General features: G+C 45.3%; 4 protein-coding genes across 6 annotated transcripts in view; all 4 read left to right on the top strand.

Annotated features, from left to right (window-relative positions):
- The window catches only part of atxn3 (ataxin 3), a 13,903-nt gene extending 12,347 nt beyond the window's left edge, over positions 1–1,556 (top strand). The window contains exons 6-8 of the mRNA XM_042774587.1: positions 632–749; positions 825–853; positions 966–1,556. Coding sequence (XP_042630521.1) covers positions 632–749; positions 825–853; positions 966–1,003 — 185 coding nt within the window. The 3' untranslated portion in view covers positions 1,004–1,556. The remainder of the gene's footprint in view (positions 1–631; positions 750–824; positions 854–965) is intronic.
- The window catches only part of LOC109061160 (CDAN1-interacting nuclease 1-like), a 790,471-nt gene that overhangs the window by 311,370 nt on the left and 460,254 nt on the right, over positions 1–18,847 (top strand). The gene's annotated exons all lie outside the window — the stretch shown is intronic.
- serpina10b (serpin peptidase inhibitor, clade A (alpha-1 antiproteinase, antitrypsin), member 10b) lies at positions 2,569–5,879 on the top strand. Of its 2 annotated transcripts, none has more exons than XM_042774528.1 (5): positions 2,569–2,702; positions 2,937–3,558; positions 3,637–3,910; positions 5,248–5,395; positions 5,488–5,879. In XM_042774528.1, exons 1-5 carry the CDS (start codon positions 2,631–2,633, stop codon positions 5,677–5,679), a joined length of 1,308 nt encoding a protein of 435 aa, XP_042630462.1. In that variant the 5' UTR covers positions 2,569–2,630; the 3' UTR covers positions 5,680–5,879. The 2 variants fall into 2 exon arrangements, with proteins under 2 accessions (XP_042630462.1, XP_042630463.1); XM_042774529.1 differs by having other exon boundaries at positions 2,596–2,704; positions 2,940–3,558.
- On the top strand, positions 9,646–18,740 carry ddx24 (DEAD (Asp-Glu-Ala-Asp) box helicase 24). Its single transcript, XM_042774547.1, is given in 11 exon segments — positions 9,646–9,715; positions 10,040–10,393; positions 10,395–10,701; positions 11,631–11,750; positions 11,753–12,007; positions 12,385–12,538; positions 12,615–13,127; positions 13,527–13,602; positions 13,676–13,864; positions 17,645–17,737; positions 18,237–18,740. Coding segments are annotated over 11 exon segments (2,355 nt in total). The 5' UTR covers positions 9,646–9,670; the 3' UTR covers positions 18,486–18,740.

The following is an 18,847-nucleotide window of genomic DNA, read 5'->3' on the forward strand; positions in this document are numbered from 1 at the left end:
ACTTGGGTAGATGTTTGGCGCATGCTGCATTTATTAAATGCACATTATAAGTGACTGAAACTGACAGTGCTTGCAGAGATAAAGGTCATGTGAATAAAAACAGTGTTATCATGAGCGGCTCACATGACAAACAAAGCGCAGGATACAACTGAAAAATAATCCCAGTTAAAAAACCATTAAGGACATTGTTTCCTCCCTTAAATTGTTTTCCAGGAACATTTTCTAACATTATTAAATGCATGCATAATTTTTTGTGTAACTTTTATATATTTATTCAATAAATTGAATTAGAATAATACACTATAGGGCCGTTACCAATCAAATAAAATCAATATCAACAAAATCCATCTTTGCACTTCAGAAGAATTGAGATGCATTTACACAGACGTTTGATTCAATTGTAAGCTCTGGTTATGAGTGTCAGAAAACATCACATCCTCTGACATGATGACGATTTTAAACCTGGGAGATAAAAACTGAGCAAAGAAATGAACAGATGTGACCGTGCATGACCCTTTTAGGAGTTGTGTTGAAACTTCACTAGACACACAGTGCAGCTCTAAAGATCACGGTCCTCTGAAAACAGAGCCGCTCTCTGATCTGCTGTTCTTTCGCTCTTTAATGGGTGTAGGTGGCAGCGATCCCAGCGGCGCTGTGACGGCGGGTTCGTCTCATGAATCAGGAAGCAGCGAGGAGGCGGTGCTGACAGCGGAGGAGCTGCGCAGGAGGAGACAGGTGTACTTCGACAGGTGAGCGCTGGGGAGGTTGTGACGGTGTGAGATCAGTCAGTGCTGAGTGATGATGGTGTTCTGATCTCCTCACAGGCAGCAAGCTCAGCACAGCAGCTCCGCAGGTAAGAGATCCTCTCATCATCCTGATCACAGACAAGCTCCGTGAATCTGTCTCTGTGCTCATGATGACAGCAGGTCAGTGTGTCTGGGGGCTGAGGTGATGTTGTTTTGCAGGCGGAGAGAAGGACAGCGGGACCAAACCCAGCCAGTGACAGACGCCCTGGACCCGGCCTCTCTTTGGGAGGGATGGGAATCACATCTCCTCTCAGAACCGTTCGGGTCCTGCTGTGTAATAAAGGGACATTCGTTTAGCTTCGCTTGACCTCTTTGAGTTGAACGAGGTGAAAGGCAAGCGTTTCCCGGTACATTCCTCTTGCTCAGACCGTGGTGCCTTCGGTGTGGCTCAGAGGAAGCTGTCAGCGCTGCGATCACGCCTGTATTCTGGGACCACTGGGGCTTTATCTGCTCTTCTGCTCTGTGGACTGTAGTGAAGAACGTCAGCGGTGAGCGGCACGCGCCCTAGTTAGACAGCACAGTGTGCGTGAGGGCAGATGCTGATGTGGAGATCAGTCATCGTACAGATTCAGACCTTCCCCTTTTTTCTTTTCATTCCTCAGTCATCAGCAGCTCTTTTGGATCTAGGTTGTGATTTCTAGTGATTTTCACATTCTTTTCTATGATTTCATGTGTTTCTGAACTCTTTTAAGTGATTGGTTATACACACACTTATTGTTTCTCAAATAAAAATGTTTCTTTTTCCCCTGAGTGGATGTTCTTTGTTTCTTCTCTCTGGATTATTTTGATTCTGTTAGACGTCAGATGATCCTTCAGTGTTCACGATGGAAAAGGAGGAGTCTGTCAGTGAATGCTTATGTTAATATGATGAGAGATGTACTGTCAAAGTTATACTCTGAGTCAAAAAGTGAAGCATTCCCACATTTAATCATATGGAGTTGAAAGAATCACACAACAGAAGAGATTATTTTCAATGAAACATCTGATGCACAGCCTTCATCAAGCATTCATTCATTCAAGCATCAAGCACGAATTCAGGTGCATGTGTTTCCTCCTGCCTGAGACTGAAATGACCATCAGGTCATCTTCAGCTGCGATCATGATTCAGATGCTTCACTTGAGGACACAGACTTCACATGAACAAATGACAAAATCATCATTCATTCTTCTGTGGAATATAAAAGTAGTGTTTTGTCCATACAGTGAAAGTCAGTGGTTGTTTTGGATGATATTGACGCTCACTTTATGAGCAAAACTTTGGTGTTCCACAGAAGAAAGAGATTTATACTGGTTTGCAAGTAAATGATGACGGAATCATTTTTGGGTGAACTATGCTATTAAGTTCATATCTGTTAAAGTCTGAATGAAATTGTGGCAAATTTCCCACAATCATTCTTAAAGGAATAGTTCACACCAAAAACCGAACTATAACTTGCTGAAAATGCTCATCAATGGATGCTCTGCAGTGAATGGGTGCCGTCAGAATGAGAGTCCAAACAGCTGATAAAAACATCACAATAATCCACAAGTAATCCACAGCACTCCAGTCCATCAGTTAACATCTGGAGAAGACAAAAGATGAAACAAATCCAGCATTAAGATGTTTTTAACTTCAAACCTGATTCATGGAATGTTACATTTCTCCAAATCTGTTCCCGTGAAGAAACAAACTCATCCTAATCTTGGATGAAATGAGGATGTGTATTTTTTACCATTCCTTCAATAAAGTACTGAAGACGTCATCAACACTGAAACTCAAAGCAGTGTGAATGTGCCGTCACTGATCTGTTCAGACTGTGTTTGATTGTTAATAGATAATCTCTGATGCACACTGAACTTTGTCTCTGCAAACAGTCAGAACACAACAGACGAGAAAAGATCCTCAGCAGCTTGTCAGTGAGTATAAATGTTACTTTAAGCGTGTATTTATAGTTCATATTTTCAGATCTTAGAGATGGTTTTATAGTTCAGTGTTTTGCCACTGTGTTTGTTACTTTCAGTACTAATGGGTTTTCTTCAGTAAAGAACAGAGTGAAGAATGATGTATTCTGGGTCCTTGTGTGTCTAATATGAAGCAACATGTCTCTAAAATAATGAAAACTCAATATAAGCTGTTTTTTGTATCCACAGGTCCAGGGATTTTTAATAATCGATAATAAAATGGATTTAAGAGTGCTGTTCACCCTCGTTTATTCCTCTGGATTTCTGTGCGTTCTTAAAAGTCAAGAGCCCAAAACTCCTGATGTCACGGATCTGGCCTTCAAAAATATTGACTTCGCCATGAACCTCTATCGCAAGATATCCAGCTATCATGACAAAAACATCTTCTTCTCCCCGCTGAGCATTTCCACGTCTTTCGCCACGCTCTTACTGGCCGCCAAGGGCTCGACACGCAGTCAGATCGAGAAGGGACTGAATCTGGACTCTCTGGACGGGACTGGACACGCCACGCTCATCCCACAGCTCTTTGAGCAGCTGCAGAAGAACATCTCGCAGGACGGAAAACTGCACATAGAGCAGGGCACGGCACTCTTCGTAGACGAGCACTTCAACGTGGAAACAGTCTTCAGCGATCAGATCAAGACGTTCTTCGGTGCCGATGTCAACAATGTGGATTTCAGCAAGACCGAGTTCAGCAAGAGCACCATCAACGAGTATGTGAGCAGAAAGACCGGCGGCAAAGTGAACGAAATGGTGACGTGCATCGAGCCGCTGACGCAGATGATGCTCCTCAACACCATTTTCTTTCAGGGTGAGTTTCTGTGCGTGAGACAGAGCGATGATGTGCACTGCCCCACTGGGATCTGATGTAAAACTCTTTGTTCTCAAGGTGACTGGGATCGTCCCTTCGACCCCAACAACACAGAGATGAGTCGCTTCTATGTGGACAAGTACAACATCGTTCAGGTCCCCATGATGGTGAAGGAGGATAAGTTCTCCACGGCTGAGGACCGCGAGCTGCGCGCTCGAGTGCTGCGTCTGCCGTACCGTGGAGGAGCGGCGCTGCTCATCGTTCTGCCCGACGCCGCGGCCGACTACACCGTCATCGACGACGAGATCAGCGCCGAGCGATTCTACGGCTGGATCAAAAACATGAAGCGCATGTGAGCCACAGACTTCAGCCGGGTGCACACAAATCCTGAAACACTCCTCCGATCCCAGTCCAAAATCTGTCGTCATCGTTCACTAGCTCGACATGTGCACCAACACCGAAATAATGACCACTGCAATCTCCTTCTACATCCAGTGTCGGATGTTTTGAGGCATCAAATCATCGTCTTTGCCATGCCATGATCAAAACACATTGTTTTTGTTTGCTAGTCACCATTTCAGTTCTGCGTGTGGATGTGGCTCATCACGTCACGGAAAAACATACAACTTCTTGCATACGTCTGTTTTTAACGAGTCTAGTTCAGACTACACAATATTTTTGTTGGTCACTGTGTCAGATTACATGATTTTGACTCCTAAAATCTTGTGTCGTGGACTACAGATTGTTTCCTGACCATTCATCGTGTGCCGTCTGTAACGACGCGCGTGATGTCATCGAGAAGGCGGAACTAGCGACTGACTTCCGAAAAAACAAGAGTGTAAACATTGCTGAAGTGCTTCCACTATCTTCGCCAGCATTTTTCTTTTTTCGTTCTGTCGCTATAGTCCCTCGATGACACGTCATACAGGCAGGAGCTCCACGAACCCTTCCTCCATCCCATAATTCCTCCTAGCAGCACCATCATCTCTCTTTAGTTTCACTGTGTTTGAAAACTGTGTATGAAAGAGCTTCTGTGCTGCTATTGGTCAACGTCACCAATGTGAATAAAATTAAACATGCGAGTCTCTCTGTCATGATGTCGTGAAGCATCGCAGACGCAGAATCGGTTGTCGTGCACTATGACACGCCACACGAGCTGAAACGATGGAATCTTGCGTCCTGATGCTCATCGTCACACCCTACGTCAAGCAAATCGTGGCAAAATCGTGCTAAATTTGTGTAGTCTGAACCGGGCATTAATAGTCGTTGAGTCTGACAGTGATGACGAGTGAGATGCCCCGGTGTGACGAGGCTGGGATCATGGAGTACGATCATAAATCATACAGTGTGCATCCGGCTGTACAGAGCTGCTTCGCTTTACTTTGCAAACGATTAGTGAGTGTCACCATTTACTCTCCCTTGTGTTCCTCCAGAAACCCTGATCAACACAAAACAAAGACCATTTTCACCTCAGCAGCATCATATCAGTGAATGAAACTGATGAGATCAGGTCCTCTCAAAGATCGAAAGCATCTTAAGACTGTAGTGCAGGACTGATGGTGATTGGCTGCTGTTACTGGAAAAGACATATGGGAGAATAAATGGAGGCTCATATTTGGTGGAAGTCTTTATCTAATCTCAGTTTAAAACATCATGATTTACTTTTATGCATGTTGCACTGTCTCTCAGAAAAATGGAGGTCCATCTGCCCAAGTTCAAGATGGAGCAGTCGTACGACTTGCATGAAATCCTGCCACATCTGGGCATCAGCAACGTCTTCCTCCGCTCAGCCAACCTGACCGGTCTGAGCCAAGACCCACATCTGAGAGTCTCACAGGTGACCGCAGCCTCACACACTGATCATAACACACTCATCACAGATGCTGACGGCTCTGTGTGTGTGTCTCTCTCTCTCTATTTCTGTGTCAGGTGCTGCATAAAGCGGTCATCGAGGTGGACGAGAAGGGCACGACGGCAGCCTCGGCCACATCAGTAGGAATCACAGCTTATTCTCTGCCAGCCACCTTCATCGTCAACAGGCCCTTCTTCTTCTTTCTGTACCATGAAGCCACTTCTAGCCTGTTGTTCATGGGCAGAGTGATTGACCCCACAAAGAACTGAGCTGTGAAGACGCTTGTGCCTCTTCAACACACACCACACAGCAGCACAGGGCCAAACACACACTAACGGAGCGATACTTCAGACAGAACACATTACTAAACCTAACTGAATTGAAATCACAAAAATAGTGCACTCAGTGAACACACTGTACCCCCACTGAACATCATATTCTAAGAAATAAAGTGAAGAAATAGTTTGCACTCTGTCTACGTTATTCCCGCTGATGTTCACCTGTACTGAAGTCAGTCAGCGTCTCTGTAGTGTTTGAGGGTTAGACCAGGGGTCCTGCAGAGTTCAGTACAGAAACCATCTGACAGCGCTGTCTCCAGCGAGCTTCAACACTGTTCCAGAATCACACGGCCTGCATCCGTGCTGTGTCCCAAAGTAACGGAGGCCAGCTGGTAAACCTCACTCCGCTGATCTCAAGAGGTGCACTAGAGACTGAAGCCAGGGTCTGCGGTCTCTAGCCTCCTGTGCTGGCGACCCGGGTTCGAGTCCCACTCGGAACAAGAACGAGGTGGGGCGGTTAGGACCGGAGGGGTTACACCAGTCCACCTGCATGAACCATGCCCTAAAATGTGCATTTAATGAAGAAAATGTAGACACTTTTGAGTGTGAAGCAGAAGAGTAGAGAGGCTTTGGAATGTACTGACACATTATAAAATGTGCATTCTGTCGCCGTAAACCAACCTGTCAATCATCCTGTCACTGTTAACATCCTCATATACACACACTAATGTTTTTCACATCCGTTCTGAGCCACTTCTAAATGTGGTTTTAAACCAGGTATACACTATATCAGGGTGTCAAGCTCAGGTCCTGGAGGACCCGGAGCCCTGCAGAGTTTAGATTCAACCCTAATTAAACACATCTGATCCAACTAATCAAGTCCTTCGGGCTTATTTGAAAACTACACGGTATGTGTGTTGGAGCAGGGTTGGAGCTAAACTCTGCAGGGCTCCGGTCCTCCAGGAACTGAGCTTGACACCTCTGCTCTATATGAACAATAGGACTGGAACACGGTCTGTAATTATTGTATTCAGGTTTTTCGATCAGACCCATTGACACAGGTGTATAAAATCAAGCACTAGCCATGCAGTTTGTATTTACAAATGTGAAAAATGGGTAATTCTTAAGAGCTCAGAGATTCAGAGTTGTGGTAGGATGCCACCTTTGTGATAAGTTTCAGCCCTGCTGGACACTCCACGGTCAGCTGTAAGTGGTATTACTGGAAGTCACAGAGCGGCTCGTCAGTGTTCTGAAGAGATCCAGTCATCCAGTGGCATTAATATCAGCTCAGATGCTGTGCAGGAGTCACGCGTGGGCTGGAGTGTGTAAAGCAGCAGATACTGGACTCTGGAGCAGCGGAAACCTGTTCTGTGGAGTAACCTGCGGAGTCCTGACCACAACAAACACCTTTTGTGAGATCGTGAGCTAGGACTGTCTGACCTGCGCTGACACAAAGTTCAAATGATTTGCAATGCAGTGTAGATGTATGATGTGACAGCAAACACATGGCGAGTGTGTAGAAAAGACAAGTGGACACTCAAAATATGAATCAGATGTGAATGGACCGAACAGTTTTGAGAGAGTGAGTGATACCATCTTTGTTATAGATGTTGGTTCGCAGTGAGTTCACAGTTTTAACGTAAGTTTGCTTTAACATAATTTTATTTTCAAGATCTGAGGTACAATATCTATTGTTGGTTCCACTATGGCTATAAAGATCACACAAAATAACTCAACTCACATTAGACACTTTTAACACTGAATAAAGCACATAATCATTACCTGAGATTATCACTGTCATATTTTGTATGTTGTTCCTGCCGTGACGTCTCAGAAAATAAAAACTATTTCTAAAATAGAATTCCGTGTCGATTATAGTCACGTGTCGCTGTCGCGGGAGTCAGGACAGAGACTGCATGGAAAAGATACTTTATATCGCGTCGCGTCTGTTTGGACACACAGTGTTACAGTTTGAGCCCCAAAAAGTATAAAAATATTAATGCTGACAGATCTAATAATTGAATCTGCAGTTAGGAGAGAAGATATCCAGTCTGGAGATGAGCAGAACAGCTGATTTTCATGACAGACATGGAGATTCAGATTTTCAGTTTGTTCAGTTGTTTTTAATATTCAACAAAGTTCTTCTGTATCTAAACTGTTTGAATAAAACAGATTACTGGGGGGGGGGGGGAATCTAAATATTTATTTCAATATTCTTTTGATTATTTCAACAAAAACAACAATAATATAATAATTGTAACAATAATAATAATTTTCATATATATATATATATATATATATATATATATATATATATATATATATATATGTATGTCAGTGGCCCTTGACTTATTGTTGATCCTACATCTGGACATTTAACCTACATCTAAACATCTATATATCCAGTTCCCACTGGATTTCCAAGCCCTCACAAGGCAAGGGAGACACGTTTACCCACAAAGATATCTTTTCTTAATGTTGAATTATGAAGTAGATATTGCTTGTATGTGTTTGCGCAAAAACTCAGAGCTTCTTTTACTGAGGCTGAAACTTTATACACAGCTCAGAGATTCATTCAGGAGAACAGAAACTAGTTCTGAACCACTGGCCCATGGATTTTATAAATAAAATATCTTTGCGACTAAAAACTAGATACCTTTTAACACCACGGTTATATAACGTTGCTGTTTTTGCTTCCTCGCTTCACTAGAGAGACTGAACAGGTAATCATGTGTGGGGTGTGTTAAAGAGAAGCTGGGCTCGAACCCCTGCCCCAGAAAACTATCTTTCTACTGAGGGAATGAGGATATGGTCCAAATATCAGATCTGTGCATTAAGCCTTGCAGCGCTACTGTCGCCATTTTTGTAGTTCTTTTTTTATTTGTGTTTGTAGTTCTGAAGAGAATCCTTCAAAGCGCTGTGGGTAACATCGAGTGTGCATGTGGTGCCTTCAATCATGCTGAAAAATCATATTCTAGTTAAACACACACGAATGCCACCCACAAAGTCCTAATCACCAAATGTGAAACCCATGGACTGCTGACACGCTCTTTTTTTTTTTTTTTAACAAACTATGCTTTGTTTTTGTGATCTCATTAGGATGGATAGAGTGTGTGGGACGGAGGCTAAAGTGACCCAAATCCCAAATGTTTTGCTCATATGACTCCGATCTTTTTAGTTTTAACATTGTGAACAGCACAAGCCACAGGTAGTCTTATCTTCAGATCTGATGCAGGCCTCCTCCGTGTGTGGTCCTAAACAATAAACAAATACACCTCATACCCAACACACATCAGTCTGAACACTCAATTCAGATTTATCAAAGTGAGACTGTGGTTTTTGGAACACAGCCCACTTGAATTGCTATATAATAATAAAATAAAGCACTTTAAAGCATGCTGTCGTATAGTTCTGTGTAGGGTAATAACTGCAGAAGTCTGATATATTCTGTGATACACTGCAGTGTGTAGAGTCTCCTGAAGCAGCCGGTAGACGGCGCTGTTTCTCACCCTCTTCAGATGAACCAATCACAGGCGACTCGGATCTAAAATTAAGATTGAAGAAACAGGTTCACGATTATAGTTTATGTAGAAAGCGGTGGATATAATAGAATTAAAAGATTCGTGCAAATGTCTCAATCAGACAGGAAATCCTCAGCTGCGCGCTGTTACTTTTCTCATCGCTGTTGAGGATGGACCAATTACAGTCGTCTGTGATTACAAATAAGGATTCATGTTAGATTTAAACGAATGAGTTTGGAGAGACCGCCCCCTTGTAGTAAACATTACACTTTGTTCAAATTTTTTTTTGTTTTCTTTGTTATTTTATTTTGTCATTATTATTATTATTATTATTACACTAAAAGTATTATATATTTAAAAACTTCCGAAGTACGAGTGCTTCCACGTGCTGCGGACAGCCTCTCTGATTGGTGGGTTCTTTCTGACGTCATGTCCATCATGGCCGCCTCCTCGTGCCGTGCATGTGCGTGAGCGGCTGCTGTGCAGTGAAACACAGACAACAGTATGTAAGATTTCTCTTTATTCAAACAGTTAACGTCGTAAAATACTTGTGTTGATGTGATATGTTATCAGAGTGAGTTTTTGTCTAGTGTAATAGTTTGTCGCGCTGTTTGTGTGTGTGTTGGACGACCGCGCCGCGCTACTATAAACACAATCACATGACCACGTGTTCTGCATTAAATTATAGTAACGTCCAGATGTTTTTGGAAGTGTCTTTATGCTGACACACATATAAATACTGATGTACATGAATATGGCGTGCAGTATGTGTGATACCATGATGTTAGCATCACTGTGCCTCAGGTACTGTCCTCTCTGTCTCTGTCCAGCAGAAGATGAAGGTCAAGAAGTCTCGGCTGATCTCCTCTAAGAGAGGGGTGGTGGTGAAGGGCGAGTGGAAGGCGGTGAATGTGGATCCCAGTGTGTTCTCTGATGAGGGGCTGGACGGGCTGGTGTGTTTCGAGGAGCTGACCGATTACTCTCTGGTGGAGCCGGAGAAGGCCATCACTGACCACACCCAGACCACCAGCAAAGTCAAGAAGAAGAGAACAGCCAGGGATGAAGATGGTGAAGAAAAACCTGCTGTAAAGAAGAAAAAGAGGCAGAAGAAAAGCAAGCAGGAGGAGGAACCCCAGGACGAGTCTGTTCCGGATGAGACGCTGGAGGACGAGGAGGACGGGTCCTGACGTGACTCCAGAGACACAGCACAAAACATCCAAGAAGAAGAAGCAGCGGAAGAAGAAGAAGAAGACGACGACGACAGAAGAGGCAGGAGCTCCGTCTCCGAAGAAGAACAAGAACTGGAGCAGAACTCTGGTGGGTTCCGAGGGTCCGAGCGCAGACGTGACGGCGTGGAAGGACCTGTTCGTACCTGCTCCTGTTTTACAAGCTCTCAGTGTTCTCGGGTTCTCAGCGCCGACTCCGATCCAGGCCCTCGCGCTCCCGCCGGCCATCAGAGACCGCCTGGACATCCTGGGAGCGGCCGAGACCGGTGAGAGACCGCTGACCAGACTCTTCACGTGTGTGCGCAGTCCAGGGCTTCTGGGTCATTCTGACGCTCAGACACGGCTCCCTGATTAAAATATAGAACTTTTGATTTTTCTGGTGAAAGAAATACATAAATGAAGAAGAAAGCCGAAATATTAAATGTCACAGATGAATATATTACTGAGTAATCCAGCATTTTGTTGATCAGGGGTCTTTTACTATTTATGTTTGTGGTTATTCAGGCAAAAAAAAAATTGTAGCCAAAGGAAGTTTTATTTTTATTTTTATACGCACAATGACTGTGTAAGGTGTAAATATATCTTACAGGTCTCTTTAACCAGGTGTAATTTATTTATTTTTTTTTCAAATTGATTAATGCTCAAATTATTTATTTCTAATTGTTTTAGTAAGTTGTATGATTCAGCAAATTTCATTACAGTAATTATGCATTTGAAATTTACTGTCGTTTAGTTAAATACTGTGATATCATATAGACTTACTTATATCTGCTTTATATCAGCCATCAGAGACTCCAGTATTACTAGTACTGATCACACTCTCTCACACACACACACACACTCTCACTCTCACACACACACACACACTCACACACACACACACACACACACACACACACTCTCTCTCTCTCTCTCACACACACACACACACACACACACACACTCTCTCACACACACACACTCACACTCTCTCACACACACACACTCTCTCTCACACACACACACACACACAAAAACACTCTCTCACACACACACACTCTCACACACACACACACACACACACACACACACACTCTTACAAACTCTCACACACACACACTCTCACACTCTCTCACACACACACACACACTCTCACACTCTCGTCACAGTGTGGGTCGTTAGTGTGATTCTCAGTCTGTGTGTGTGTTCACTGCAGGCAGCGGGAAGACGCTGTGTTTCGGTATTCCCATGATCCACAGCATTCTGGAATGGAGGAAAGCATCAGATGGTGAGCAGACGACTGACAGACCTGAAGACACAGAGGTGTGTGTGGAGAGCCTGTACCTGCCCGCGTCCAGCGAGACGACAGACGGGTGTCCAGCGCCGGAGACGAGCGGAGACACTGCGCCCAAGCAAAACACGAGACTAATACACAAAAGCAAAACACAGCGCCGGAGCAGGAGGAGACTGGTGGAGCAGGTCAAACACAGAGGAAGACACACAAGCAGCCGCTGCTCGGTCTGGTCCTCACTCCCACCAGAGAGCTGGCCGTTCAGGTCAAACACCACATCGACGCTGTGGCCCGCTTCACCGGTCAGTGTGTGCTGATTAACACTTACCCAACCTAATGCTGATAACTTTACAAGAGCGTCCTCCCCTCCTGATCCCTCTACAGCTGATGAGTGGAGTTCAAATTCTGTTCTTGAATAGACATCTGAAACGAGTCATTAGCTGAGCCCCCCCTTCATTTATTATTAATACTCTCTTTATTGAAATGCACAGTGCTTTAATGAAACTTTTCTTCTGTCCCCACTAACCCTCAAACCTGCTCTCTTTTCTAAACATAATGTTTGTCGTGTAATAACTGCAGCTATTAGAGAACTCCTGCAGCGTCGTCTCCAGATTGAGCAGCTGTGTTCCCGTCGTCGTCTGGAGAGTGTGATGGTTGATGTGTTGATGTGGTTGTGCAGGTGTGACGACGGCGATCGTGGTCGGAGGGATGGCTCCTCAGAAACAGCACCGAGTTCTGATGCGGCGGCCGGAGATCGTGATCGCCACCCCGGGCCGTCTGTGGGAGATGATCCGAGAGAAGCACCCGCACCTGCAGAACCTGCGCCAGCTGCGGTGCGTCCCTCCTCTCCGTCACACACACACACATCACTGCGTGCACACTCTGAGCCGCTCTGCTTCATCTCCTCAGGTGTCTGGTGATCGACGAGGCCGACCGCATGGTGGAGAAGGGCCACTTCGCAGAGCTGGAGAACCTGCTGGAGATGCTCGGCACGTCCCAGTTCAACCCCAGCAGACAGACGTTCGTGTTCTCGGCCACGCTGACCATGGAGCACAGCCTCCCGGCGCGCCTGCAGCAGAAGAAGCGCAAGAAGACGGAGCAGCGCAGCAGGCTGCAGCTCCTGATGGAGAAGGTGGGCATCAAAGGCAAGCCCAAAGTCATCGACCTGACGCGCAGAGAAGCCACGGTGGAGACGCTGACGGAGACCCGCATCAACTGCACCAAGGAGGAGAAGGACCTGTTCCTGTACTACTTCCTGCTGCAGTATCCCGGCCGCAGCATGGTGTTCGCCAACAGCATCGACTGCATCAAGCGTCTGAGCGCGCTGCTGCAGATCCTGGACTGCGCTCCTCTGCCGCTGCACGCTAACATGCACCAGAAGCAGCGGCTGAAGAACCTGGAGCGCTTCGCTGAGGCGGACAGGTGAGCAGTACTTGCCATGATGATCATTTACTACTAGAAACTGTGAAACATAACTGGTTTGTTCACATTAAACTCCACAGAAGGGCTGCTCCAGGCTGAAGATATTTCTAGCTGACTGTGATTAGTTGACTAATTGCAGAGTTATAATAATTAAACGCATGCGTAAAGCTTGCCACAAAGCACCGGCAAAAGTGAAAACTATCCCCCGGTTTCACAGACAAGACTTAAGACTAGTCCCAGAGTCTAAGTCTAAGTCTGAACGGTTTCAGCTGAAAGAAACTCGCACATGAATCAAAACAAATCTCGGTTAAACTGTAATCATTCTTTCTTTGAGAGGCATGTATGCAGAGCTGATGTGATGTGTGTGTGTTGACACGTGTCCTGTCTGTCCTCTCTCAGCTGTGTTCTCCTGACCACAGACGTCGCCGCTCGAGGCCTGGACATCCCTAACGTCCAGCACGTGATCCACTATCAGGTAAGAGACTGGTGTCAGGCAGTGTCTCTGAGATCAGGAGCGTCTCACAGCTCGGTGTCTCTGTCGGGTTCAGGTTCCTCGCACGTCTGAGACATACGTCCACCGCAGCGGCCGGACCGCCCGTGCTGCCAGAGAGGGCCTGAGTCTGCTGCTGATCGGACCGGACGACCTGATGAACTACAAGAAGATCTGCAGGACCCTGGAGAAGAGCGAGGAGCTGCCCGTGTTTCCTGTGCAGAGCGCCTGCATGAGCGCCATCAAGGTACAGAGAGAGATACTCCACCCCAAAATCAAAATGTTGTCATTAATCACTTACCCCCATGTCGTTCCAAACCCGTAAAAGCTTCGTTCGTCTTCAGAACACAATTTAAGATATTTTGGATGAAAACCGGGAGGCCTGTGACTGTCCCATAGACTGCCAAATAAATAACAGTGTCACGGTCCAGGAAAGACCTGAATCTGTCATCAGTGATTCAGCCTCTTCTGTGTCAGCCGCACCACAAGGATACGTTTTTTCCGTATATTTACACTTTGGTTTGAAAGCAAACAGTGCATTGGTGCCGCGCGGCTGACACAGAAGAGCGTATGCTGTCTGCGCACTGCTCAGATTCGCCAAAATGGTGCTACGCTGATTTGGAGAGAAACAGAGGAGAGGAATTGTTGAATAAAGTCATTATTTTTGTTTTCTTTGTGTACAAAAGTAATCTCGTCGCTTCATAACGTTACGGTTGAATCACTGATGACAGATGGAGTATTCAAGGTCCAGGGACAGAGTTAGGGACAGAGTGGGGTCAGAATATCGTGGTTTTGACTAGGGCTGTGCGATATGGACAAAAATAACCTTTCACGATTTTTTTATAAATTTTGTGATTTCGATTTTAATCACGATTTTGACACACACAGACATGCTTTACAGTCATAAATGCATTCAGTATAAATTTGAAACATATTTCCAAAAGAAAACCAATGAGAGCTTTATCAAAAAGTTATAACATGCTTCTAGAACAGACATAAGTCAAAATAATCACTAAGCAAAGGTGTTACAAAATGTTTAGACATGGCAAAAAAATAAAATAATAAAATTAAATCCGTGTCCATGGCTTTTTTTTTTTTTTTTTTTGCCATGCATTGGTCATAGAGCTCATTGTAGCGGTGCCTCAGGTGTTGAAATAGATTTGTTATACATTATACAGGTTCACACGTACTCCGTCTGCAGTGTGTATACAGTGTGTGTATGCGGTTCAGAAGCAGCAGCGAGAGCGCGTTATTGTAACACGAAAGAACATTAAAATAATGTGCGAGCGCGAATCTGTCCGCTCGCACGCAGATTTCCTTTGTTTTGTCACAAAACCAGACACGTGTGCTCAGATACATGCTGCTCTCGCTCGGAGAGAGTGCGCGCGATTAAAACATGTCTCCTCTCACTCACTCACAACTCTCTCTATGCTCATGCGCTAGATATTCATTCTTTTCGCACCTCTCGATTTCTAACCTTTTCTGTTCACATCTTTTACCGCGTGCAGTGTGAAGCTCTGATCCATTAACATGGGCTCGGAAAAAAATACGCATCACAGACAGAGTGTGAACACATGCCCAGTCTGTTCTGTTCTCATGCTCCACTTAGGTGTGCTGCATTCTGATTGGATCGGACAGCATACTGCGGGAGGTCGGGACTGCGGGAAATCGTGCTATAAAGCAATTTAGAAATCACGCACGCTCAAATCGTGATTTTATTACGATTTCGATTAATCGCACAGCCCTAGCTCTGACCCCCAGCGCATGTGGAGCAGTTTGACTACAAAGGAAGGAAAAGCAGTGTTGGGTCTTTGTCTGCCTTCTTACTGGATGAGCTCAATACACTCTCTGCTCGCTTTGAGACATTGAACACATTCCCTGCTGTGAAAACACCTGCTGACCATGACACCTGCCCTTTGGTTCTAACCACACTCAAAGTGAGCAAGGCCTTCAAGAGAGTGAGCTGCCGGAAAGCTCCAGGTCCAGATGATATACACGGACGTGTCCTGAGAGCCTGCGCTGTCCAGTTAGCAGATGTCTTCACCAACATCTTCAACCTCTCCTTGAGACTAACAGTGATCTCCACATGCTTCAAGTAAACCGCCATCATCCCTGTTCCCAAAAAACAACTGTCTCCTGCCTGAATGAGTACCGTCCTGTAGCACTGACATCAGTCATCATGAAGTGCTTCGAGCGGCTAGTCTAATCCCACATCTGCTCCTCTCTGCCTGACACCTTCGACCCATTACAGTTTGCTTACCACTCAAATAGATCCACTGATGACGCCATTGCAATGGCCATACACTCTGCCCTGGAACACTCGGAAGGGAGAGACAGCTATGTGCGGATGCTGTTCGTTGATTACAGCTCTGCATTTAACACCATCATCTCTACCAAACTCACAGCCAAACTGAAAGATCTGGGTCTTAACAGTCACTTATGTAACTGGGTCCTGGACTTCCTGACCGGCAGACCCCAGGTGGTTAGAACTGGCAATCACACACACTCCTCACACACACTCCTCACACACACTCCTCACACACACTCCTCACACACACTCCTCACACACACTCCTCACACACACTCCTCACTGGCGCCCCACAGGGATGTGTACTCAGTCCTCTCTTGTACTCCCTGTTCACTTATGACTGCTCTGCTGAGCACAGCTCCAACATCATCCTCAGATTAGCTGACGATACTACTATCCTAGGACTCATCACTAATCTCCTACAGAGATGAGGTTAATGCACTCACAGCACGGTGTGCTGATAACAGTCTCTCTCTAAACGTCATCAAGACCAAGGAGATGATCGTGTACTACAGGAAGTCACAGAGACAGGGTCACGTTCTCATTCACATCAGTGGAGAGATAGTAGAGACAGTTCCTTGGCGTTCACATCTCTTCACATCTCACGTGCGTCTGTGTCTGTTATTGTCACTGTATGTCTGCGCCTCGTCACAAGCATTTCACTGCCCAGTTTTCTCCAGTGTTAACTATGCTAATGATAAAGAAATGCCTCTTGACTGTTCTGACGATGCTTTTCACTCTTTCCTGGACCGTGTCACTGTTGTTTATTTGTCTATGGGACAGTCACAAGCCTCCCGGTTTTCATTCAAAATATCTTAAATTGTGTTCCAAGGACAAATGAAGCTTTTACGGGTTTGTAACGACATGGGGGTGAGCGATTAATGACACAATTTTTGTGGATGCTGATATAGTTATCATTGTAGTTGTTTTTATAGCTGTTGTTCATAAACTGTATGAAATGAACCCGTGTGGATGAAAGTCTGGTCTGTATTTCAGTAATGGCTGGGATCAGATCATATATACAGAATCACACACGATACGCTCCTCAGTGTCTCCAGACTCGTGTTTATTAGGTTCATATGATACCGCAAAGTGTTTTTTCCTGAAACAAACGTTAAAAACCTGCTACACGTTTTTAAATGGCTCTTTAATACTATTTTAAGATGGCGTGGTATAAAGATATAAGTCTGGATATGAACATGATTTTACACACGTCTGACTGCAGCCACTGCATTTCTGCTGGAATGGAGAAACTAAAGTTAGCTTAACATCTATAAGAGGATGTTATAATAAATATCATATTTACATTCTCACTTGCCTCAATAACAAATGAACAAAAGAAAATCCACTAAAGCATTTATACAGCTTTCCAAAAGAGGAAAGAGTGGATTGATGAGGGCAGTGTTAGAAACCCCTCACAGCAGCACTAACTAGGTGTTTTGTAATTAATGGCAGGGTGAAATAAGTTTCTACATTCAGCTTAAAAGATAATATGAAACACTTCTCCTGGCTGCTGATGTCAGTTGTTGTGAAACGAGTCTCTTTTTATGAAATATTGCAGTGCTTATGATTTATCAGTGCACAGTATTATTAGACGATTGTCATCATCTTTAAGCTGTTCCTTCAAATATAATACACTCATAGTCTCAGCCTCGTGTGATCTCGGTGAATGGTCCGAGCGCTGTCTCAGTGCTTCACAGACTCGTCTGTCCTCGACAGGAGCGCGTGACTCTGGCCCGGAAGATCGAGAAGATGGAGTACTTCCACGGCCGAGAGAAGCAGCACAACTCGTGGGTGCGGCAGGCGTCTGAGGCCCATCTACCTCGAACTAGACGTGCGTGTGTGTGTGTGTGTGTGTGTGTGTGTGTGTGAGAGAGAGACAGAGAGTGTGTGAGTGTGTGTGAGAGAGAGACAGAGAGTGTGTGCGCGTGTGTGTGTGTGAGAGAGAGACAGAGAGTGTGTGTGTGTGAGAGAGAGACAGAGAGTGTGTGTGTGTGTGTGTGTGTGTGTGTGTGTGTGTGAGAGAGAGAGAGAGACAGAGTGTGTGTAAGAGAGTGTGTGTGTGTGTGTGTGAGAGAGAGAGAGACAGAGAGTGTGTGTGCGTGCGTGTGTGTGTGTGTGAGAGAGAGAGACAGAGAATGTGTGTGCGTGTGTGTGTGTGTGAGAGAGAGACAGAGAGAGTGTGTGTGTGTGTGTGTGTGTGTGTGTGAGAGAGAGAGACAGAGAATGTGTGTGCGTGTGTGTGTGTGTGTGAGAGAGAGACAGAGAGTGTGTGTGTGTGTGTGTGTGTGTGTGTGAGAGAGAGACAGAGAGTGTGTGTGTGTGCCTCATGTGCTCTGCTCTGTGTGTTTCAGGAGGAGGGAAGGACGAGGACGAGGAGCGAGAGCAGCAGAGGTTAATCAAGAGCCTGAAGAAGCAGCTCAAGCAGCTGATCGCGCAGCCAGTGTTCACACGCCAGATGAAGACCAAGTACCCCACACAGATGGGCCGACTGCAGCTGCCCCTGACCACAGCCGACACCGCGCTGGCCAGCCTGAGCCGCGACACACTCCCGCGCTAGCAGCCAGCAGTGTGTTTCCTAACACTGATCCTCAGTCGCAGCAGCACTGATCCTGGACTCACGGTCTCATCAGAGCCGGACACGGACCTGTGCTGCTGTGTCTCCAGGAGCAGGGTTAGGAAGCACGGTTAATAACACGTCTCTGTACTAGTGGATTAAAATCAAACATTCAGTGTAAACACAGACCTGATTATTTATATTGAACTATAGAACTCTTCTGTCACACAGATTAAAGTGAACAAACTTTGACTGGAATCCAAAATTTATGTGCATTTATTTTTCTACATTTTAATGACTCTTCTAGTGTTAAATCTGTCTGGTTTTCTTCTTGTGTGTTTCACCCAAAGCATTTACTCACGCTC

This window comes from Cyprinus carpio, chromosome A17, assembly GCF_018340385.1.
Source record: "Cyprinus carpio isolate SPL01 chromosome A17, ASM1834038v1, whole genome shotgun sequence".
NCBI lineage: Eukaryota > Metazoa > Chordata > Actinopteri > Cypriniformes > Cyprinidae > Cyprinus > Cyprinus carpio.

Coding starts and splice junctions, on each gene's coding strand:
- serpina10b (XM_042774528.1), top strand. CDS start 2,631: ATGCACACTGAACTTTGTCTCTGCAAACAGTCAGAACACAACAGACGA. Junction 3,559..3,636: donor CAACACCATTTTCTTTCAGG/GTGAGTTTCTGT, acceptor TTTGTTCTCAAG/GTGACTGGGATCGTCCCTTC. Junction 5,396..5,487: donor CACATCTGAGAGTCTCACAG/GTGACCGCAGCC, acceptor TTTCTGTGTCAG/GTGCTGCATAAAGCGGTCAT.